Raw genomic sequence first — 25,554 nt, forward strand, 5'->3', positions numbered from 1 at the left:
AAGTACTACTGGTTTGACTTTCGCTTCCTTTTACACTCAAACTCAAGAAAGTTTTGGAAAACCATATCGCCTGATAATACTTCGCAACATATTTGTCCTTTCAATAATAGCAACATTCCTTTAACAGGACGAGCAGTGCTCCTATGAGTTAAACACATGTTTTTCATCAGTATTCACCAAGGAAGATTGTCTAAATGTGCCCTTAGCTCCGGAACTATATTATCCTTATATGCAACCCATAAGGGTTACTGCTGAAGGCATTGCATGTCTTAGAAATAACCTCAGACTATCTACGTGTGCCGGTATGGATAATCTGAACGCTAAAATATTAAAAACACCCGACCCCTATCTTTTGTGTTACATCAATCAATCATCAATCAATCAATTTATTGGCATTCATTATAACATCTGCACATAACGAACGCTAGGACACGAACAAAAAGCTGCTAAGTAGCAGCTTGACATGGTTCTTGTCCCTATCCTTGGCAGCCAAAACAAAAACACACATATAAATATACTGCATAAGTACACTTGTTTTAGTTCGCATGTATACCAATTTGGCATAGCTAAAGTAAATACAAAACCAGAATATTAGAGTACAAAGAAAAAAAATACATCGAAAAATATGTCAATTACGAAATACCCACCGTGTTTTAACAAAAGGCTTTAACTCGCAAAAAATATAAACAATGTGATAATTGTGCACAAAGACCCGCCGTGGTTGCTTAGTGGCTATGGTGCTGGGCTGCTGAACACAAGGTCGCGTCGAAGGATCGAATCCCGGGCACGGCGACCGCATTTCGATGGGGGCGAAATGCGAAAACACCCGTGTACTTAGATTTAGCTGCACGTTAAAGAACCCCAGGAGGTCCAAAGTTCCGGAGTCCCCCACTACGGCGTGCCTGATAATCAGATCGTTGTTTTGGCACGTAAAACACCATAATTTAATTTAATTGTGCACAAAGAAAGCAGAAAAATAAACAATTTCCTATAATGAAAAAATACATGAATTTGTTTCGGGTAATTAAGTGCAGGTTTGATATACAATACAAGGATTTTCATATTTATAGTAAATGGTGATAATTTTGTTTTATTATATACAAAACAACATAACTACGCAAGTGTACAAAAATCCAAACATGCGCAAGCCTATCTCTCAAAAACGCAAAAGAAAACTCAAAAGATTCAAGAACAAAGCACACTACAGGCAATGGGTCATGCTACCTTTTATACAAACGGACGTTATTGTTTCGAAGACAGATGTTCCATATTATACTGCTTTATTGCACTCCTTGAAGTTTTTTCTATGTCAATACCATCTCTTCATTTTATCGAGCAAGCTTGGTATGCAACATGATAATCTACTGGGGCCAGATTCACAAAGCTTTTATTTCGTAAGTTCGCTTTTCCATTGACTATCCGCCTTCGCCAATGATATTTCTGGCATCCGGATTGGCTAAAGTTCTTACGAAAAATTCTTGCGTAAGGTGTTTTTGTGAATTCTGGCCTTGAACCCTCATTAGGTTCGTGAGAAAGGCGACAGCCATTTTGCTTTTGCTCGAATGTTATACGAGATAATTGTGGATGCAGTACATTACTGCAAGCTCTCTCGTCAGATTGTTCTTACATGATGGCAACGCATTATTTAAGCGAAGATTTCTTTGCCTCACTCATTCATCCGTGAGCGCCCACTGCAGGAAAGCCAACTTACACAATGGAGCTATCTGCGCACACAATCGCAGAACACTACAGTTTACATCCGCAGTTGTACCGATACGAACGACGTGAACTGCAACGCCACGCTACACAGACGAACTGTATATATCTGCATTGCATTACGCGCGTCACGCAATGCATTCCCGGTCGCCATCATGGGCAGGCCGCGGATGCAGCGCACAGCAGAAGAGTAAGCGCGAACGAGATCGCGAACGTAATCGCGAGCCAGATCGTGGCCGTAAGGCCGATCCCGTGTAGCGGCAACGGCATGCAGTCCGTGAAAGTGTGAGTGTGCGCGTGTAAACAACGGCTGCATCATCTAAAATAATGGCTATGCAACTTAACGAAATGTGTCTTCATTCGACTTCAACGTTCAAAAAATGAAATCCTAAACAAGCAATCAAATCACATATGCATCGCATCGGGTCCCTCAGCATTTATTGGGTTCGTTGCGTGGTCGTTGGCTCAGTTTGATTCAGTACTTTGTTTGATTCAGTACTTTGATTCAGTTTGCATGGCCGAAAGCTCCACGTTCAACCATCTTTCTTTAAGAAAGGGGCTTTGATTTTTTTCTGTGCTTTAGATATGAAATTAATAACTCAAGAGGCGCACCACGAAATCCGTATTGCTGTAGTTTCGTAAATAAATTTCGCTGATTAAGTCTATCGAACGCTTTAGAACAGTCAATAAAGGCACCTAATATAAATTCCTTGTTTTAAAAATTGTTTAAGATGATTGTGTTAGTAAAGCCAACTCCGTTGACATTCCTTCACTGAAGCCAAACTGTTGCGTCATTATGATTGAGTGGTTATCACAGAAAGACGTTATTCTTTTGCAAATAATTTCTTCCAATCCTTTTGACATGACAGGTAGGACAGACACTGACCTATAACTTGGAGAAGAGATTTTTGTCACCAGCTTTGAGTATGACACTAACTTTCGCACGCTGCATTTCTTGAGGAAAGATTCAGTAGATATTGAAAGGTTAAAAAGCTGGTTATGTGCAGTGATAAAATATCAAGCACAAACTTTATTGGCCTTATCTGTAACCTGTTTATGTCACGTGCTTTGCTATTTTTCAAGGACGTAAAAGTAGAAAAGACTTCATCTGAAGTTGTTGGCGCAAAAAAACTGTATGTGCTTTACGCAGATCTAGATATGCAGTGGCGGCCACATTGTGATCGCTTTTTCCAAACTAGCAAAGTAATAATTAAATTTACTTGAGTTCTGCTTCCTTTAAGGTCTTATTTTGAATTAGCTCAAGGCCATCAGTCTTTAACATAATTTTAACATAATTTTAACAATTAACAATAATTTGTTAATGTCGCGCCATAGCCGGTCGCTACGATTTCTTATTTGACTGAAAAGGTTTTCGAATTGAAGTTTTTTAGCATTTCTCAAAAACTTTGTCATATTTAGGCAACCACTGTCGACCAGTCAATTACCTAAAGACTGGAAGGTTGCTAAGCTAATTCCAGTATTCAAAACCCGAAGCAAAACAAAAAAAAAGAACCAGATAACTACCGCCTTATTTCCTTAACATGCATTTCATGTAAGTTGCTGGAGCATATTATTGCATCCCACATCTACAGCCACCTGTAGTCTAACTATTTCTTCTTCATTATAAACATGACTTTACAACTGACTTGCACTTTAGCATGGATAATAAATTGTAGATGTCCACGGCGCTCACCAAGCCACGGTACAGAACGCCATGGAGCACGCAGGCCACGGTACGAGCACGCCGGCCATGGTACGAGCATGCCGGCCATGGTACGACACCGGCCACTGTACGACACCGGCCACTGTACGACACCGGCCACTGTACGACACCGGCCACTGTACGACACCGCCTCAGTACGACACCGGTCACTGTATGACACCAGCCTCGGTACGACACCGGCCACGGTACAACACCGTGATTCGTATCGTTCAGACTCCCGAGTATTACCAGGTTTCTTCACTAGCCGGAGGCCCATGTAGCAGCACCAGCAACGCGCAGAACTGTTGTCGACGCCGTCGGCGTTTTGCTCGCGTTTGCACAGCCGGAACGCGCGCGGCATCCGTGACTGTTGCCGGTGCCTCTGGCGGCGGCGGCTCCGAGGTTTTCGACCAGATGAGAACGGAGAACTCGTCGAGCAGCGTCGGAAGTCTTTGCCACCTTCTCGCCTCTCAACGTTTCTATATAAATAAGTTTCTGTTTGTAGATGTGTGCTTACTCGTGCTTAAGCAACTTCTTCACGTGCAACACATGCACGCTACATCTACAAACTTATAAGCTGACAGCATTTTTCTTTATTTTTCCAAAGCTTTTGACCGTGTTGCTCATTGCAGGTTGTTTTCAAAATTAAATTCTCTCCGACTTGACTCGGCTTGTTTATCTTTGATTAGAAAGTTTTTATGATTTCGTCCAAAATTTATATTTTTAATAAATATGTTTTTCTTCCCTGGCTGATGTAACTTCTGGAGTACCTCAGAGAAGTGTCCTGGGCCCTTTTATTGCGATAGAAATTATATGGACACTTCAACCGGATTTCTGCCGTCGGCGTCGCCGTGAGGTTCCCTATAGATAAAATCTTCGCCGCGTGCCGTATGCCCGAGCGGAAGCGTGCGGGGACGCGCGCTGTCACGGAGAGCGAACGCACTCAATCTCCCATGCGCAAGCAAGGAAGCGGGAAGCCAGCGCCGGAGGGAGCGGAGGGGGGGAGGGGGACGCACTTCAACTCTGCCAACAACCGCGCTCGTCTCTCCGCCCGCACCGTCTCTTATCTCCCCACGGCTCTGACCTTTATGCGCCGTGCATTCGTAGCTCAGTTTCCGTTGAAGCGATAGACCGCACGTACCTTCGCCGCTGCGGCGTTTGCGCTTGCTGCCAGCGTTTTGACAGTCGTTGTCTGCAGTCATTCAGTGTGATCTATAGTCGGGTATAACTTTAGAAGACAGGAGGAGGCCCCGCCCAGTTGACCGAAGCGCAGCAACCAATTCCTCCGCGACTGAAGAAATAGTCCCACTCAAAAAATTGTGACTACTTCTAAGACGCGTATTTGTCGGTATAAATAAGGTTTGTGTATCTTGACGAGTGGTTTGGTAAAACTATCATAATGTAAATGCTACCGCACATGCCGGATCGCGAGAGAAAAATAACTCCGTGCCTTCTACAACGCTGTGCGTCGTCTGCTACAGAGCAAGATCGACGGCACCGGGCGTAGCAGTCGCTGGCTTAATAGCATAAGATTCATATATACTTTTTGTGTGTTTGCACAACCTTATTTTTTTAATGTGTTGGGCTTATTTTTAATTAATCTTTTTTTTCCTTTCTTTTTCGCGGTTGTGAACCTGCGATCTCGTGAGTTCGCGAATGATCGCTTGCGGCATTCCGTGCAGTTTTCCGCCATGGAGCCCAGCGAGGTGACATCGGAACGCGATCCTTCGTTGCCGAACGAGCCTTGTGTCGCCTCGATGACCACACCACCGAGGAGACTCGGCAAGAACAAGAACGGCCACATCCTGAACAGCGATTCAGGCAACATGATCTTCCACTGCCACACGTTTTGGCGTAACCGGCAGCCTGAACGCAGCGTGGAGGACACGAGCAAGTTTGTCGCCGACATGCTTGGTGTAAGCGAAAGGACTATGTTCAGGGTGAGGCAGGAAGTTAAAGCTTCGCATTTTCGGGTGGCAAACTGACGACGCCCTCGCGAAAGCGCCCACGCAATGCGGAGAAGAGGAGACGCAGCGCGAAGTTTGACAGCTTCACGTTGTGCCCGCCGAGATCATGTGTGCACGATTTCTTTCGCCGCAACGAGATACCGACGGTCTAGAAGGTAACTACCGAGTTCACGGAGCGTATGGAACTACCATCACTAAGGCGGTGTAGTGTGCGTCGCCTGCTTGCCGAGATCGGCTTCAAGCACGAAAAGAGAAGCCGCAACTCGCTGCTTATCGACCGGGATGACATCACCGATTGGCGGAATCGCTACATCCGTGACGTGGAGCGTTACCGGGCGGAAGGCCGAAAGATCGTCTACCTGGACGAGACATGGGTGATGGCGGGACACACTCGGTCGATCGTGTGGACAGACACCGTGGTGCAGAAGCGCGGACGCCTGTTCGCTCGAGCAATTGGCCTGACGACGGGTCTAAAACAACCTTCTGGGAAAGGTAAGCGCCTGATCGTGACGCACATCGGCAGCGAGGATGGTTTCGTCGACGGCTGCTTGGATGTATTCAGAGGCCAAAAGACAGGCGACTACCACGAAGAAATGGATGGCAATCGCTTTGAAGGCTGGTTCAATGACGTTCTGCCGAAGTTGCCAGCTGGTAGCGTCATTGTTTTAGACAATGCACCTTACCATAGCCGGCGAGAAGAGAAATTGCCGACGACGGCCTGGAAGAAGGAAAAGATACAGGAGTGGCTCACAAGCAAGAACATCACCTACGGTGAAAGGATGATAAAGAAGCAGCTGCTTGAGCTGGTGGCATCTGTAAAGTCACGCTTTCTGAGCTACATCGTAGACAACACAGCTGTAAGGGCCGATTGCGTTGTACTCAGGCTCCCGCCGTACCACTGCGAATTTAATCCCATTGAGCTTGTGTGGGCCAAGGTCAAAAATGGCATCGCTGCGGACAACAGAGACTTCAAGCTGTCCACGGTCGATGTCATCTTGAGGGACAAAATCAAGCAGGTAACGGCGGAAGACTGGAGGAAGAGCATTCAGCATGTGATGGACTTGGAGGCAAAGTTCAGACTTGACACGTCTGGGAGTGAGCAAATTCAACCCATCATCATCCAGCTGGGTGAAGATGACACTGAAGAAAGCAACTCCGACTGTGAGCTGTCTGGCATTGAGCCACTCGACGAAGCATAAACGCTTCTTATTAACAAAAGAACAGCCCTTATTAGGGCTACCAAAATTTTGCCGGTGGGTTCGCAACAGCCAACCATCCATTCCGTGACCTCTCAAATAAGTAAGCAGTTCCATTTATGGCATATTCCTTATAATAGAAGCTCAATTCTGATAAGCAACGTCCTGCACACATTGTGCTTGATTTAAGAAGTGGCATAGAAACACATTTAAATGCTGGCATATCTGAATTGAAACACTGTTGTTAACCCTGATTATCGTTGGCGGGCTCAAAATGCTCATTCGGGCAGCCATTCATGTGGTTGCATTGTTTATTTTGTTATCTGGCTCACACAAGTAAAGCGATTAAGAGAACAAATATAAGACATCATTAGCTTAGTGAGGCCCAAAATGCTCATTCAGGCAGCCACCGTCGAGTTTGACGCGTCCCATAGTGAAATAGCAGTAGTCAGAGCACGCTTGATGGTTCTGTTAGCAGTCTGCACTGTAAATCACAGTCATGTCATAGTGAGTGGTGGTGAAATAGCAGCAGACAACACCAAACTGAGAGCCACTGTCAGCAGCTTGAATGCCAAAGCACATTCATGTGGTTCCATTGTTTATTTTGTTATCTGGCTTACACAAGTAATGCGATTAGAGAACAAATATAAAACATCATTAGCTTAGTGAGGCCCAAACTGCTCATTCAGGCAGCCACCGTCGAGTTTGACGCGCCCCATAGTGAAATTAGTCGGAGCACGCTTTATGGCTCCATTAGCAGTCTCCACTGAAAATTGAAGTGTTGTCATAGCCAATTTTCAATTTATTAATCTGACGCGAGCAAGTAATGCGAATGCAAGCACAATTATTAACGTGATTAACTTTGCTAGCATTTTTTGTCATATTTACGTACCGGAAAAATGCTCAATAAAGTTGAACGTGTTTTAGTTAGTCACTTTGTTCATTACAAGCCGTAGGCAAAGTGACGGAGAGATTCAGACAGTGATATTGGGAAAGTAATAAATGGTGAAAGTTGCAAAAGCTCTCACAGCACTGCTTTGCTGGACTCCATCCACTAGAAAACTGCATTTGTAATGATGAAAGCGGCATGACAGGAAATGATACCCCACTGCACAGTGTTATATATGTGTACGACCGCATGTTACGGGCAGCAAAACCATCTGTTTATTAAGACTGAATGCAACAACATAGCAAGGTGCTGTTTCACAATATATGGCACCTTTTCATGTGCACTTCTGGCAAGCTACCGTATGCACTGATGCATAAACACATTAACAGGGGTAAGAGAAGAAGTAACTGCAAGCCATGTGATGCTTTTAACATTTTGTACCTGTCAATGTTTCTGTTGTCACAGCTGATAGAACTTTCTTTGGTGCAAGTTGATTAATCACGTTGCAGCAACAGCACAAGAAGCAACGTCAGAATAGTAGGAGAAAACAAAGCAAGGTGGCAGACTGAGGAGGCAAGGTAGACAAGAGAGAATAGCTTTAATGACATCGAAGAGACCAGCCCTGCTATTCACAGGACTTGGTGCTTTGAATGAGACGAGTTAATGGAATTGTCGAAAGTCGTGGCTGCAGGATGCTTACGAGACCAAATGCAAAAATAAAAGTATAGAAATAGGAACAAATACACACACGCGCGGAAGAACTCACATATTCACACACATGAACACAAACGCGGGCGCGAAAACTAAGATATAAAATAGAAAAAAGGGCAAAATAACAAATATACACAAACACACAAGAAAACACGCACACACGTTTAACGCAGACGCGAGTAGAACTATTAGGAGTCAGTTCACAAGCAGCTGTGCCTACTTTGTCGTACTTTTTTTAATGTACACATTGGCTCTGTTGCATTCACTGTCATAGCAATCTTTTAGTAGCGACATATCACGACAAAGCGCAAAGCTGTGTTGTGGGAAAGCAAGTCGAGCGCTGACAGCACAGCTTATGCGCGATTGTGTCACAGCAGGCTTTCTACAGCTGGCGCGTGCAGTGAGCGAAGAGTTCTAAGCCACACAGCGACGCGAATTCATGCCAAGCTCCCTTGCAACGGCACCAGTGTATCAGTCATAATTTTAAATTAGCATTCAGGCTGACATTAAGGAAACAAACACTGCTTCCAAACGCCTGACCGTTAACAATCCAATGACATTCGCTCAAGCAGCGCGTGTTAGTCACTGATTGTTAGCATTGGTGGAAAGCCATCAATCGACGGTGCTACACAACACTCGAACGACGCGGCTAGACGCTCGGCTATCTTATCACACTGCTGCCAACGATCGGTCGTTTGCACGCTGAGCTGACAGCAACGAAGCTTTGCGTTGGAGGTTACTTTCACAATCTTTTCTGTTGAGAAACTCGCAGGTTGGTTTCATCCGCGCACGCTTTTCTCATTTATCCTGATAATGGTTTTGCTCCATCACTTCACCACGTCCGACGAGAAACGCAGGAGCACTGTACACAAACACACCCGCCGCTCACAATAGGTACCAGACTTTGTCGAACTCTCCTCGTCGTAACTTCACTTAGGAGCAAAACAAAACACCACGGAACAAGTACGTACGATGTTCGTTTGCAGCGGTATGCCGCCGCGGGATCTCGTTTCCACACGAAGCGCAGCGCAGCGCCACCGATGTTCGCTGCAATCTTTCTTCGCCGGCTCACGGCTCAGAACAAACGCACGCGGCACAAATTGTGCATCGTAAGCTCACAATAATATTTCCGGCATGACATACCTCCACAAACAATTCGAATTCACTCTGACGAAGGGAGACGCACCGAGCTGACGCGACTCGGCCCAGTTCGAAGCGAGGGCGGCCATGTTAGGCATGTTCTTCGTCGGCGGGGACACCGGCCGTCCGGCTCATGACGTCACTTGAAGTGCGCTCCTATTGGTGCCGGCTCGTGCGCATCCGCCTTTGAGGGGCAAATACCGCTGTCTTCTAAAGTTGTATCCGACTATAGTCATGTTTGCTTGTGCGCGCTCACACCACGCTTGCTCGTTCAGTTAGTAATAGTCAGGCCATATTTTCCAACGCACGCTACACATGCAATGCTGCCCGGATCGGCAGTGCAGCGCTACAGGCGTGTCCCTTCGCACGCGCTGCCCACGGGAAGCGCTTCTCATCAACACCACCGTTTCACACGCACCTTCTCGTGGTCATCGAGTCGGTCTACTTACGCCGCAGCACACCTGCTTACTTAATCAGCTCATGTTTACTACAATTCATATTGCTACCAAAGCCGCTCACCTTACTTCGGATGAGATTGCTGTGTTGCTATCGCATTCATTGCTTCGCCCTTAGGGCGAAACTGTGACATTTTTTCTTTTCCTAATTTACATAAATGATCGGCTCAATAACATTTCTTCAAGGATAAGACTATTCGTTGATGATTGTAATGTTTACAGAAAAATAACTTCTCCCGATTATCACGTTATTCTGCAAAATGACATTCACCTAGTAAGTATGTGGTGTAGTAAATAGCAAATGGCTCTAAGTTCAGGCAAATGCAAACTAATATCTTTCACTCGTAAACAATCAAACTCAAAGTTTTCCTACTTTATTAACAACTCTACCGCATCCCGTCTTTAGTTGTGCAATTATAGGAATACACCTGACTCCCAATCTTTCATGGTCCCCCCCATTACGGCTGTCTCTGCTCAAGCGTCCCAAACGCTCGAGTACACTCGCCACAATCTGCGTAAATCGTCATCTAACATTCCCAACTTAGCGTACCTAACGTGCATTTGCCCACAGTTGGCATTCGCGTCATCGACCTGGTCCCCCCCGTCCCCGAAGCCCAATAACTTTGAACGCGTACAAAACCGGGCTGCCCGGTTCATTTCTGGAAATTAGTATTACGAAAATGAAACGTGAGAATTCACTCCACCCTCTTCAGATTTGCCGTTCCACTTTCCTTGTATGTTTGCTTCATGGCTGCATTACCCACACCAGGCCACCTGTACTACCCTTGGCAACTCCACTGCGCATGTCTCGACGGTTCCATAATCACATCAGCATCAAGCGTATCTTCGGTAAGACACAAGCGTTTAACTCATACGCGTTTCACTTTGGAACGATCTTCCTGACGATATCGCTCCATTACAGATTGCGGAGCATTCCATAACCATCTGCACGAGAGCTTTCATGCCTAAATATCGTTCTAACTGTTCAATACTTGTTGGATACCCTATTTACTTGTTTCAGACATGTTCTCTCCCATTTTCTTCTTTTTTAAAATTAATTCGATGTTAAACATTGCATTACTTCTTTTAATCTATCTATCTGTATTCTCGCTTCACCATGACCATTATGATTATAATAAGCATTTCTGGTACACAATTTAGCACATATTCTTAGTTTTCGCGTGTTATAATACCTTCTATTTTCACTGTCACTTTGCAATTTACCGCACATATGTATCATATTTCGTTTCCGTATTTACTATGCTCCTATGAGGAGCCTGTAAGGTATTGTATTGTTCATTAGATAAATTAATGAAGACTAATTATGTAATTAGGCGGAATGCAAAAAATAATCTGTATATCCCCAAGCGATGGCAAACAACATTACCTTGTGTCTCTCCAACTACGTGGCATGTGCATATTCTTAAATCTTGGTGCATGATAGTTGGGACAGCCTGTATTGTCGTGCATAGTTACTTTAGGTATGCTCGTATGTCGTCAAGTACACGCTGACTCTCCAGACGATAGTGCTTTACTGAGCATCGACGCGCGGTGCCAAGAACCTCGTCTCTTCTTGCCTCCCCTGGTCGGCATGCCACACCATGTGGCATTAGCCCCTTCTCGAAAAACAAAATTTAAAAAGTAAGGAAAACATAGGCTTGATGTGAGAAGGCCTAGGACGAGTACAAAGTCCCAATCACCTGTGCTGTGTGGCATAGACTAGTCACTAGACACTGAGCGACGAGAAACAACCAAAACTAACCTAATTAAGCTGCTGAAAAGATCGGCTATTAGGGGCTGTAGTACGGTTTTACCAGCACAACATGCACAATCTCAGATTGCGGTTGTTGACATCGGGGAGGCTGGATTCCGTGAGGAAGGACTTCATAATTCACGTCGCTAACTCTCTGCAACACGCTGTAGGGTCCCAAGTAGCGGCTGAAAAGTAGTCCTTTCCCGCGGTCCCGACCAGACCTTGACTCCCTGGTGTAGCACTCCACTTGTCTATGCCAAAGATTGTAACGGCACGCAATGATGCTATTTTGCTTCTTTAAGCTCCCTCGGAAGTTAAAGACAATCGTCCATGTCTTCTAAGATGTCGCCATGAAAAGCTATCGGTACTCGTGGCTTCAGCAGCGTCATGTAGGTCAGCATAACCCTTTCTGCAGTTTTCTCGGTGGTCACAGTCATTACTTTTTCCTGACGGATTCCAAGCACTGGGGCGAGGCCTCGGATTCGCCGGCTGGTGCGGTAAACTGGCGTCAGCTCTACTTGTGGGGCGGTGTTGTTGGACAAGCTGAGCTTACCCAGCAGCCTCCAACAAAATTTCGCCTATACCCTGTTGAAGTACACGCTGAGTCTCCAGACAGGACCACTTTACTGAGCGTAAGCGTCGACGCGCGGTGCCAAGGATAACCTCGTTCTTTTCTTCCTAGCCCTGGTCTGCCACATCCTATGGCAATGTATGTATGTATGTATGTATGTATGTATGTATGTATGTATGTATGTATGTATGTATGTATGTATGTATGTATGTATGTATGTATGTATGTATGTATGTATGTATGTATGTATGTATGTATGTATGTATGTGTGTGTGTGTATGTATGTGTGTGTATGTGTGTGTGTGTATGTGTGTATGTATGCATGTGTGTATGTGTGTATGTATGTATGTGTCCACCTGCAGGTTGAGGACGCAAGTACGAAAAAAACGATGTTTCATTTGCTACATTTCGGCCGGGGTGCGGCCTTCCTTGTTGCATTCCCTGATGAACCCTGGACTTTATTTGGCACAAGCGTTTGGCCCTGTTTTCCATCATGGCCCTCTCCTATTCCCACGCTCTTAGCAATTCCTCGCTGCCTGGGTGCCTTTAATTTGTGTCATAACGTTTCTGCGTCCGCAGGCCCGTTCTCGTAGAATACTAGAAGTGACACGCGCGCCGGCAATTCACAAGCACGTTGTCAAAGGAGCGTTTTTGTCGAATCCTACACTGTCAATACGCTGGCCTCTTAACGAGTGGGCCGTTATTCAACTGGATATTTCTTGGCACCGTCTCCGCGCAGGTCATAGACCGCGTAAAAGGTGCTTTCCACTGTGGGTCCCTTGCGGTAGGCATTTAGACTTGACGAACAGGTGTGCAACATTATCGCCCCCCAGCTTTTGTGACCGTGTCAACGCTCCTACACTTATGGGTAGGGACTAGTAGGTAATTACCCCTGCATTCCAGCGCTTCACGCACGGTCAATTACCGTGCCGAGAGAGAGCCGGAAAATTTCTTGTATACTTAGTGCGTCACGACGCCTATTCTGCATGTTTGAGAGATGAGCGGCTTAACAAACACCATTTGAAATGATGAAATAATAAAGTTAAAGGACCTGAAAGTAGACGAAAAGATAACTTGCGGCAAGTGAGGACGAAACCAGATCCCGCGCATTATTCATGCGCTGCTTCCTGTGGCTTCGAATTCTGTCCCTTGAATATGATGGGAACAAAAAGAACAGATAAACAAAAATATCCAGCCTCTCGGATGCCCTTATTTGTGGCGCTCAATGCAGAGCGAATGAGGCAGTCTTGATGCCACATGGCAGCATTCATTGGCCCGCTCCCGATATCGTGCTGTGGAACTTTGTCGTGAGTGGCGCTGGGTGTACCTAGCGTCACTGAGCGAGAAAATGGCTGGACAGATGGCGCCGTGGTGGTACCGTGACTAGACAGATTTGCAGTCTTAATTTACCTCCCCCAATGCTTTCTCTGGCATTTCCCTTTAGAAACTGCCACATCTATGCCATTGCCGTTTTGGCAGATACGCTACGTGGCTAGGCAGACATTTAGGAGAAACTTTAACTATTTCACAGAAAAACTGAAAGATTAGCTAGAATAATACTAGAATGTATACTAGAATTGTAAATTTACAATTACTAACTAGAGCGCCTGCTTAGCTGCGAAATTGAAGCCGTGAAGCCGAGGAGTCATCAAGTCGAGTCTGCTTAGCAGAAACCCTGTGAGACTCGTACCGCTCGCGAGATATTCGTCCCCGAAAGGTGCTGCATACAATGCTTCCAGTGAGATCATCGCGAAGGCGTGCTTTTGGGACACTGTTAATCGGTACACCCATGTATTATGATTTATGCTAAGCAGTTATGACTTCACTGCCTCTTGGTTCGTATTTCGTAACATGTCCCCTGAAGTTAGTAATTAAAAAGATATAGCAGAGTTTAGTCATTAGCGAAAGTTCCGTTTCCTTGCTGCAAATGTTTGCCCAATTCTTCTTAAGCGACATTTTCTATTTTAAAAAGTTCTCCGCATAAAAAGAGACAGCTGGTGTGTGCGTTCGTGCTTGTGCTCGCGTACGCCTGCGTATGGACCAGAAGTTTCAGCAAGTGGGCTCACAGTATGCTACACCTTTTTAAAGCGCATCTCTTCTGAGTAATCAAAAAACAAATCATGAAATAAGAATTGCAATATAACGCCAGATCATAACACAGAATAGAATAGAGCAAGATATTCAACGGCATCTAGGTGATTTTCTTTGATTTCGCCTTCGGGAATCTGTCACTCGGTACATGTGGTCGACAAGAGTGGCGATGTGGGCTACATCGCGACTGAAAGTACTCGAGCGCAGGGAAACACGAGGACGCGCAGAGCGCCTGGCATTGATGCACTCGCAAAGGATTTACGTCTTAGCATTCGTCCTCGCGAAATCGCCTCACACTGTGCCTGATTCGGTGTTTGCATTTCGGCAAAGCTCGCGAGGTGCATAAGTATTGCACGAGATTGCCCGTTGCGTACGATTAAAATAAACGCGATTGCATGTACGCATTTCTCCAAGTGTTATAGGATTTATTTAACTGCTTCGTGAAAGCATACGCTGTGCGCATGCGGTCCAACGTGTGCGCTCGATCTGCATATTTCTGACCTTCCTGGATTCGCGGGCTTTGTTTCCGTGCGCAACCTTGCCTCTGCGGCGCGGCAGCCGAAACCGGGAGTGAAAATGGTTGTTGGGCAGCTGGGTTGCCTGAGGCCAGGAAACAGCCGCTCAGATATCCGGCGACCCGCTTATCTGATGGCCGCCCCAAATGGAAAACGCACGCTGGAATCGTGCATGCATCCAGGTTGCGGCGCCGCCGCTTTCAGGGACGACTGGTGCCGCCACCATTGTGTAGCGGCTTTGGCGCTCCGCCCTTCTTTTGAGTGGTCAAGTGCGCTGCTTTTTACCGCTTTTGGCGCGCTTTACCCGGCTGACACCTCGCTCGTGCAGGTGGCTCTGACACTGCGCTGCAAAGCAGGCACCTGGACGTGATCGAACCGAGACACGCAGGAAGCGCCGACAACGTCGAAAAGTGGCCTTTCCAATCTTCGTCAAGTTTCCATGCGTGCTAATTACATTTTTCGCTAGTTGGATTTCTATGTTACCGTGGGCAACGTTGGTGGTTTTTTTTCAAGTTCTGGCTGGCAAACACACCTCGAGCAGTGCGCAGCGAGGTTTCCACATGCTGGTGACGTTTTGCAGACATAATTGTGTTCTTGTAAATCCTTTCATTCAAAGACTCATACGTCTGCCCGACGTATTATTACCCACAAGACAAAGAAATGCTGTTGATTACATTTTTTGCTGTTTATAACATTCACTTGGGTTTGATGCCACACAATGATCCTCTCAGATATTCGCTTCACTTTGGCACACATTCCCTTGTGTCCCTTGTGCTTTGTGGCTGTCGATAGCACCGACTTGACGTGGTTTTCGCCAGCTACCTCTTTATTGTAATGTTTTGTGCAAAATACCATAACCTGTGGCATCACAAGAAGAGCACATTCCTTTTCCAATTCACAGCGTTGTCTTGTTCTCAACGTGGGCATAACTCGCATTCCGGCCGTTGCTGTCACGGTTGGGGTGCACGAGGCGTCGTGTGCAAAAATGGTCACCCACTTTGTGTGTGGGCTGACAGTATTCTTAAATAAATAAATAAATAATAAAGTACACCACGACGGTACTTTTAGGGGCGAAGCTCCATATAGCGGCACCCGTTCGTCCACATCGTCGTAGTAGTAGTGTGTAACCAGTCTGAGAACAATGAGAAAAAAATTCCGAAGTTGTGTCCGTAGCGCGGAATCGAACCAGGGACCCCTCGCTTCCGAGCGCGCGGCGTTAGCCCACTACGCCACGAAGTGGACATGGACACACGCACCACGATGGCAATAAATACCCAACATTAACGAAAGGCCGCGTTTCTAGCGCGTTTCTAACGCGTTTGTGCTAGCGCGTTACGGCCCGTGTAAGAAGCTGGTGTAAGACGCTGTGGCCTCTCCGCCTTACCTTCAACGCGTTTCGAACGCGCTGCCCAAGGCGGTGGCAAGTCAAGTTCAAGTCGAGGAGCGTTTATGAATACGGGGGGTATACTCTCTCAGCAGTCATGTGATGGCGTCGGCAAACGCGGTACACGTTCCGACATGTGTAAATGGCTGCGTAAGACGCTGTGGCCGCTCCCCCTTACTAGAGAGTACTGCACGTTTCTAACGCGTTTGTGCTAGCGTCCCCTTAAGCGGGAGATCCGATGATTCCCTCCGGAGCTTCGCCCACTCATCATCATTCACCCCGTGGATATGCTGTGATTTTTAGGTGCGAAGCTCCTTAGGGTGTGGGTCTGTCCCTCCTCTGTAGTAGTAGTAGTCGTCGTAGTAGGTAGCCACGTCTACTTTTATGAGAAAAAAAATTCCGAGAGTTGTGGCCGTAGCGGAATCGAACCAGGGACCCCTCGCTTCTGAACGCGTGGCGCTAACCACTACGCCACGAAGCTTTTTTTTAGTTTTTTTTTATTGCCGGTCTTTGGCACACACAGAAATATATAAATTCACAGAGAATAACAAAACAGAATCACAATCACAATATTCGTTAAATACGACCGCTCAACTTGTGCGGACGCTTACACGCTAAAATTGTCTCATCGTCAGTAATAATTCCACCCGAGGCAACCATTCTGGGATACATTCTAGCAACTTTTGTTCTTCCACAAAGTCCCTTATGCTTTCTTTAAAATACTGGCGAGCCGCTCTTGCGTCGAGATCAGCGTGCCTTACTGCCATTCTGCATTTCCAAATGCTATGCAGGGCCATGAGTATTACCATATCGAATGGGGTGCCGTCATCACTTTATATTGGCAAGTAGCGAATGCCATACGCATCGAGGGGGAATTCTTTTTTGATTGTGCGCTGGAGCACATCCCAAAGAAAAAGAGCATCCCAACAATCCAGGAATACATGCTCAATTGTCTCCTCCTTTCTGCATATTATACAATGGGTGCCCCAGGGAACAAAAAAACCCCTTTCAGCCATCCATGGTTTGACAGTGAGCGTGCCTGTGTGTAACTTAAAAAAGAAAGTCTTAACACCTGACGGTATTAGCATTGCCTTAACACGCTTTAGAACATTGTGCCCATGGCCTGCACCATAAAGGGATCGATATAGAGGCACGGGTAGAACCACATCACAAAGGTCCTTGTACAATTTTTTCCGATTGACTTCACTCAAGTATTCTAATGAAAACCGCGCTGACAAAAACCTACAAGCACTACGCCACGAAGCGCACATGGACAGAAGCGCACATGGACAGGCGCACCACGATGGCAATAAATACCGAACATTAACGAAAGACTGCGCGTTTCTAACGCGTTTGTGCTAGCGCATTACGGACCGTGCAAGAAGCTGGTGTAAGACGCTGTGGCCTCTCCGCCTTACCCCCGTATTCATAAACGCTGATGGCGTCGGCAAACGCGGTGCACGTTCCGGCATGTGTAAACGGCTGTGTAAGACGCTGTGGCCTCTTCCCCTTAGAGTACTGCACGTTTCTAACGCGTTTGTGCTAGCGTCCCCTTAAGCGGGAGATGGTGCAATTATAATGAAGGGCACTGTTATAAAATAGAATGACGTCACATATGGCGCGTGTCATTGGTGGAAGTCAATCGTTCGATTTAGTGCGGCGAGACTGGGCGAATTACACGGAAGATTCACGGTTTACCGATGATTCCCTCCGGAGCTTCGCCCACTCATCATCATTCACCCCGTGGATATGCGGTGTTTTTTTTTTTCAAGTGTCGTCCAGTTCGGCAACGTAAATAGGCCCCACCGATGCGTGACTGATTGTTTTTTCTACACCAGATGTCCTGATTCAAGCACACTCCAGGATGCAAACAAAGAACGTGTCGCAAGCATGAAGCACCACTGTCTACAATCCATGTTGCTAACGCGAGAGCCATGACATACAAGTGATGCCGGTTGTATCGCGTGGCGAGTACAAAATAAAAGAGAGGGAGAAACCTCAGTACGAGCCCCAAAGAAGACGTTCATGTGTGTGCGAACTGCTGTGCGATGTGTGCGATGAAAAAAATATAGATTTATTATAAGAGGAAAGCTGATAGGAAAATCAATCACGTGACAAGTATTCGCGGGATTGTTTATTCGCGTGACATCTGGTGTAGCAAAAAGAAGTTCCTACAGTCAGTTCTGCCTAGATTTACGTATACGAGTGCGTTCTGTTCGCGTGCAGTGCCTACTTATATACGCGTCGTTTCAGCGTTCCTGCTTTAATAACGCACGACCTACGAACATCGGCATGAGCGCGGCGTTCGGCTCATCTCTGGCAAAGCTGCTGCTTGAGCATCAGTTCCCCGCTGGTTAAGCAGAGGTTAGTTTCGCAAAACAACCACAGCGTTGACGTGCATACCACTACCAAGAACATTCACGCTGGCTGCCCATTCATCGCTACTCTTGGCGGTACAGCACGTATGCAAGCAGTGGATAAAGAAATACGAGAAATGGTATCTCATCTTAATTACAAGGACAGACTCACCACAGCTTGCCCAATAAGTTTTCTCACAGTGACTGCAGCTGTCATCTTGGATTGATCTTTTTTTTTCTTAAACTATTAGCGGCAGTTCACATCAATGAAAATCCCATGGCGGCACGTAATCTGTATACCAGTGTTCGCTGTTCCAGCGTGCGGCCATTCCGTCTGCAAACGCTCTCCCTTTCGGGCTACTGTTTTCAGACTAGCCTTCAAAGACGATGGTGGAAAGCATTTATTTAAGAGGAGTTAGTGTCATTGCGCTCAGTTACTGCACCACTGTTATTAAAGACAATCTTAGTAGAAGCATAGTAGTTTGTTTCTCCACGGATGAGATTACGCAATATTTTATTACGTATTGTAAGACAAGCTCCCATACGGGCTGTTATACCTATGTGGGGTAATAACGTGTAACTTTCCCTCAATTTCTAAAAATCGCCTGTCGCAGATAACCTAGTGCTAGTCCTTGAGCTGAATTATTCAGAGAGACAGCGATTATTTTCACGAGAAATCGAAACAGATATTCAACTAATTAAAAAAGTTCACGAATTGCCTTCTCAATTGCTTTACGGCAAACATCACAATTTACGTATTCAAGCCGGTGAGCTTGCAAGGCGTATTCAATGCGAATTAATTTCCATAATTACACCAGTTCGCAGATATGCGCCATAAAACTCACCGTAAAAATGCCCTCTTGTTCTACTTAATTTTTAAACAAACCGCTTTTTTATGCCTTGAAGCTCAAAAGTAGCTGGAGCGTCCATGTATTTCGTCCCACACTTTGGGAAATAATATCTCGAAAATTGTGTCATCCTCGAGATTCAAGTGTTGCAAACTCAGCGACTACAATTGGTAAATTGCAGTATGTGCCGTGCAGTAAATGATTACGAATTACTTAGTGAATTTTTGTTAATTCGCTGAATATGTGTTTACATTTTTCGCGGTAGTAATGTCCGCCTCTTTGAATAATTGAGCTAAAGGGAAACAATCATGCTATCTGCCATAGGCGATATTTAATAAGAAAATCGCCGCAAACTTGAAAATATGGGCGAACACGAAGCTGATCTTCCCACTCGACGCGGAGTGCCGGCGGGGAAACAAAGCCGAGCTGCCATTGCGGCCCATTTTTGCAGCGGCGTCTTCCTGGCGCAATCGAGGCGCTTTCGCTTTCGCGCGAGCGAAGGACCTCGGGCGAAGCCGCGCTCCAATTTGCATACGCGCTGGATCGAAAGAAAGCGGCGACCTTGGCACCCTCGCCGTGCTTGTTGCAACCGGCCCCCGCCGCGGCGGCCTTGCAGGGCACGGAATTTCGCTGGCCTTCCGGAGGCTTGTGTCCACCGTGCGTGCAAAGAGTCAGCGCAACAGCAGCGCAGTTGAGGAGCTGCAACAAGACTGGCTTTTGACTCATGGCTGCACGCGTTCGTTCAAAGCCGTTATACTCCCGTGCCGCGCATTCTGGGAAAAAGTAAGCCGGCATCGGTTAAGCTGGACGACCGTACCGGACTTGACAAGAAAGGCGGGTGGTGGTTTCCGAACAATTTGAGGCGAGAGGGGCTACGATCCCAAACGGGAACAGCTCAAAAGCGACACGGGGTGAGCACTGACCTGCTTTTGCGCTGTTCACCAATCAAGCCCAGTCAGCCACCTTCATCTGCGATGACGCAAATGCTTCTGGGAGACACTATTGGCCTGAACATTTTCGTCGAGAGAAGCCTACTCACAAAATGACACCGACGTGCAAAACGCGGGAATATGCCGCTCGACATCCATGCTGCTCTGGCCAGTCTCGCTTAAGTGTTGCGTCAGCCCTTATTTGTAACATCCGGGAAACAAAATTCTCGACACCTGAGTGCCGGTATATTGCGGCGCCAGGCGCTGTGTTGCAACGTGCGTGATGGCCCGGAAGTTAACTAAGTACACTTCCAGATATCGGAAGTCAGCTTTGCATGCCGCAATTACCGCTCCATGTCAAGTGCGCTCATTTTATAAAAGTTGAGTGATAAATCAAGACAAAAGTTGCAAACAGCAGGTACTTAAATATGTGCAAGTCTGGGTTGGTTGACGTGTTGTGTTGAGCTTGTAAAACTGTTCAGTACTAAATATTTTTCGGGGTCATAAGTATTAAATTTTATTACTTTTCAACCGAGGTATATTCAGTGCCATTGTACCTTGACGGCGCCCATTAACTTTTTTTTTTCCGAGAAGGACTTTCAGAGGCCCTAATTGGTACATATATGACGTGAATTTCTGTTGTCATTAACGCATCTGCACATCACATATATATTTCCTGTGGAATAAACAGTTGACAGTAGCGCTTCTTCCGTGTCTACCAACTTGTTTCGTGCCATATCTGTGTTTATTGCGCTCTTTCCTCATTTACTTGTTTACTCAATCGGTATTTTCTTTCCATTTATTTCTTGAAATGTGCAGAGATAATATAAAAGTAAGCCCTACATCAGACACGTCTATAAAAACGCAGCTTTTCCTTCGGCTAGTGGGTGTTACACTGCAAAGCACACGCATAAGTCTCGTTTCTATCCTAGCTTCTATCCTGGTCTCCTCACGCTATATAAACGTGCAATCTAAAAAGAACGATCTGAGTTCGAGGCCCTCAGGCAAATACAAAGCCCTCGGAATAAAGGCACACTAATGGATGATCGACTTTTATTAAGGATCGTAAATATGTCGCAATTGTTTGGGTGAACCAGATCCTTATATTCAATCACCAAAAAAATTTCTATTCAGTCAACCCAAACCCACTTAACAGTGAAAATGGCATACTTTAGCTACTAAGCGCAATTGCAGAAGCGGGAAATATATCGTAAATGTCCGGAGGGAAAAAAAGCAGTGCTAAATGACTTTAAGTTCCAGAGATCACATTTGCCATTGTGCAATAAAAACGAGTGTGTTCCTAATGATGCAGGGAAAGCTAATGCCCAGCATGAACAGCAGTTTCATTGATCTACAGTATTACGCTGCGCAGTTCTGGAGCCTTGCAAGAATGCTTGTGCAAGCTACACGCGGGCCTTACAGCTAAAGCCCACTAATAATACGGCATTTAATCCTTTCCTGGCATGAACACAGGAAGTCTCATTCCGCATACAACGCATGCGTTAAACGTGCATCTAGTTAACGTTTAGTGAACGTGTGTTCCCCGATGTGCTAAGCTGGTGCAGGCTAGAGAATCGGGATATCATCGCCGGCGCTGTGGACGAAACTGTGTCAAGGAAGTCACGGTTTTACTCAAGAACGTCGGGCCCTGCGGCGGTGCGCTGACGAACGGTCGGCCACTTTCTCCTCCGCTGGGCGCCGAAGAAACTCGCTTCCAACAAGAACGAGCGTCAAGATGATACGTAAAAGAGGACGCGCCATAGCCAGCAAGGAGTGCTTCTGCGGGGTTTGCAAGAACACAAAGCCTGAGCGAGGAGTCAGCTTTTGCAACATGCTTCCGACCGGCCTCTTTAACAGCTGTCAAAACTAGTAGAGCACGTGATGACTTCCACGCATCGCATTTCTCGTGCTTTCAGGTCCAGAAAAATTAAGGAGATCATGTCCGCGAAGATGCTTTACCTGAAACCAAAAATGTGCGACGATGTTCGAAAGTGTGCCTATTGCAAACAGCTGCGACTACTAGGCCCTCAATTGATAAGGAAACGCTTCCAATGGTTACCTCCATAACAACCTCACCAGAAGTCAACATCGCCTTTAATAGGTCCATGCAGCAGAACAGTAACGTTTCTTAAATGAAGCTGTTTCATAAAGCGAGTTTCGCAGTCAACCTGGACAAAAGGCCGTTTGACAATCCGCCGAGCATCGGTGAAGCATCGTGCCACAGTGTGGTTCTGGAGAAGTACACTGCAAAGACGGAACGCATCATGCTAGCCAGCAATTCACCAGAAGCGCTCACCTCTTTGCGTATCCCTGGGAAGACGATGATGAAGGCGATGAAGAGCGTGGAGAAGCAGACGTAGATGAGAATATTCCGCATGTCCTCTGTCACCGCGGTCCTGTTGGCGTACGCGTAGAGCGTCGGTCCACCTTCGGTGCGGAAGGCGTCGAACCATCCCTTGAGCATGGCGCAGCCAAGGTCACGAGGGGAACTCCTCCTGGAAGCTCCCGCACAACCTCACAGGCTGGGCATGTCACAGCGAAAAAGCGAAAGTGCTCCTGCCCGGAACCGGCTCCGGCGGCGACTGACGAGCGGCGCCGCGGACGGCGGCTTCCGGCGGCTGGCCTACTCCCCCCTCGCTGGCGGCGGCGGCAGCGCCCCGGCGCGCTACAGTCAGCAATGCCCCACCAACACTTGCAGCGAGTGTCACTTTGGCGACGCGCTGCTACACGCCAGGGTGGCATGTCAAACTGATGGCCCTGTGACTTTTTGTCAAAACAACACTGCATTTTCATTGAGAACGCTAGCTGACATGAATTTCAGTGCAAATAAAGCGATGTACTTTAGCTGCCTTGACGTGATAAATCGTCACAAGGTAGCACTGCAACCAAGGCGATTTGAGTAAGACTGGCGGTTTCCATTGTAGATGACACGGGGGTGCTTATATTATTATAAATCAGAGAAAAATTGTTTGACGACTAATGCTTACCCTCCATTGAATGCTGTTCAATTTATTCTTGAAGCACTGCTACCGAGGCTGTACATTTAACGTAGGGAAATGAGTTCTACGAAGGTACTCCCAGGCGAATGCGTTCTGCACCTGTCACTAAACCTTGATGTCTTACAGCCGGCTTATGACAGTGACAGCGAAGTACCCTCGCTCAAAGTGACACTAAATTTGCTCGTCTGACTGGTCTACACTGCATGATCTGCCCAACTCCTCTTTCTGTCAATATGAACATCAGTACTTGCTGGTATCGGCAGGGGGAGTGACACCCACCGTACAATCTTCTATGTATCTTGAAGCTGCCGAAATCCTGCAGCCTCGGGAGAGAAGACTGCGGATTGATTACCGCGCCAGTGCACCTGAACCTGGCTGCGCGTCAAGGAGGACATTGGTGGGTTGGCAGTGACGTTGGGCAGTGACGGTCCTGGCGGTGATGGTTGCTTACTGTTCACTATACAATCGGACGCCATCCTGACTCTGCTTTCACTTGACGGCACCAGCTGTGGAAGCGACAACCACGGCACAGTCTTCTTGAAGGTTGGTGACTCAAAAACAGAATTATTTCTATGTCGCTAGAACTGCTTTACCTACTGCTTTAGCCTTCGCCATTTAAAGCTTTTTTGTCTTGCATTCCTGTGTTGATTTTCGCCATAAATAAGGAACTTGCCAAGTTATTTGAAGATTTGAAGGAAGATCTGAAGAGGGGGAATTTTGCGATCTTTCCGTGAGCCTTTAGCACGAACCGAGAAACGATGTGAGGAAAATTCAGGACGCCTAGGGACCGTTTAGGAAGTTGAACTGGAGAGCTGAAGGAAAGTCTCAAATATTTGCAGGACGAGCGCGATGTATTACGTGCACAAGTAGGTGAGCATGAGTGTACGCTAGCAGAAAGTGAATAGTATACAGCTGACATTTCTAGACTGAGCCAAAGGCGCATGAAGGTACGCATGGTCTGACAAGAAACATTGTAAATGCAGTGCCTCTTGCGGATGTCGAGTAAAGAGGAGTTGCGTTTCGCGCGACTAACGTTTTATAAAACCCTGCAGACTGTTGGGAAATAACTTGTTTAGTTCGCCAAAAGTGATTAGGTTGGAGTAGATAATATTCAAAAAGCTTACACGGGATACTAGTAAAAGGGATCGGCCTGTAATTTAATGGATTGGTTGCATAGGCTGGTCTAGGAACACGTATCTTCGTCCCCGCCTTGCAATCGCTGGTCATTGTTGCACATTCCAATCAGTGGGTAAAGAGCTGACTAATAATTACTGAGCAATAAATGATAGTCTGTTTTAGAAATTGAAGAGTGATTTCACCCGTGCAAGGTGATCATATTTTTATGTTAAATACGAGATTAAAAAGCACAACTCGATCAATAATGATTGGCTACATGGAAGGATGATGATGATAATGTTGTTTTGTGGCGCAAGGGCCAGGTATGGCCAAAGAGCGCCAAGACGTGGTGCACTGAGTGAGCAATGGTATGATCAATGACAGTGGGTAGGTGTAGGGTGGCTGTAAAGGGGCCTAAAATCCTGCGCACTAAATGTGCGTAAAACAAACAAAAATAATAAAATCGTGACAATAACGTGATAGGGGCACAATGAATATAGTATAAAAAGTTGTAAGCGATACAAGGCACTACTGCCTCACAGAGACCCTTAGGAGCAAGGGCCTGGAGGAGAGTGCATTTCAAATATGCGGTCGCAGCAGCGTCCTCTGAAATAGGATGCCGCTACGAATCTCTCGGGCGAAGAACTTGCAAAATGTCGATGTCGTTTAAAAAGGCTTAAACTGAATCGTTCTGAAATATCGGGTCGTTATGTAAAAACATCGCTGGATGAAGGGGTATATTCTCTTTATAGGCTTGAACAAAGTGCTTTTTTCTTTCAGGTTCTATTATTGGACACTGTACTAGGATGTGAAGTACAGTAAGTGCTTCCCCACATCTAGTACAGGTCGGGGGTTCGCCTCCAGACAGCAGGTAATTATGTGTGCCGTAAGTGTGCCTATTCTGAGCCTACAGAATAGGACATCATTTCTTCTAGATTTCGTGGTCGATGGCCAGTTCCCTAAACGGGGCTTAATTAAATAAAGCTTGTTATGAGTCTGGCCAGTCCCACAAACGTTGCAGGTGGACTCTAAGTGTCTTGCGTCGGTATGGCTTCATATCGAGAACAGGGACGAGCATAGATGTGTTGCCAGCTTTTGCCTTGATGGATGTGGCAAGCTGGTCTGCCAGTACATTTCCCACGATGTCTCGGTGTCCTGGCACCCAGCACAACACAACATACTGCCCAGACGCATAAATACTACATATGAATGAAT

General features: G+C 46.4%; 1 protein-coding gene across 1 annotated transcript in view; it reads right to left on the bottom strand.

Moving 5' to 3' along the window:
• LOC119441292 (dual oxidase maturation factor 2) overlaps positions 1-22,789 on the bottom strand; it is a 509,715-nt gene extending 486,926 nt beyond the window's left edge. Inside the window, exon 1 of the mRNA XM_037705914.2 lies at positions 22,521-22,789. Within this exon, the coding sequence (XP_037561842.1) occupies positions 22,521-22,688 (168 nt within the window). The 5' untranslated portion in view covers positions 22,689-22,789. The remainder of the gene's footprint in view (positions 1-22,520) is intronic.
• Positions 22,790-25,554: the final 2,765 nt, after the last annotated feature.

The sequence above is a fragment of the Dermacentor silvarum genome, chromosome 2 (genome assembly GCF_013339745.2).
Source record: "Dermacentor silvarum isolate Dsil-2018 chromosome 2, BIME_Dsil_1.4, whole genome shotgun sequence".
Taxonomy (NCBI): Eukaryota; Metazoa; Arthropoda; class Arachnida; order Ixodida; family Ixodidae; genus Dermacentor; species Dermacentor silvarum.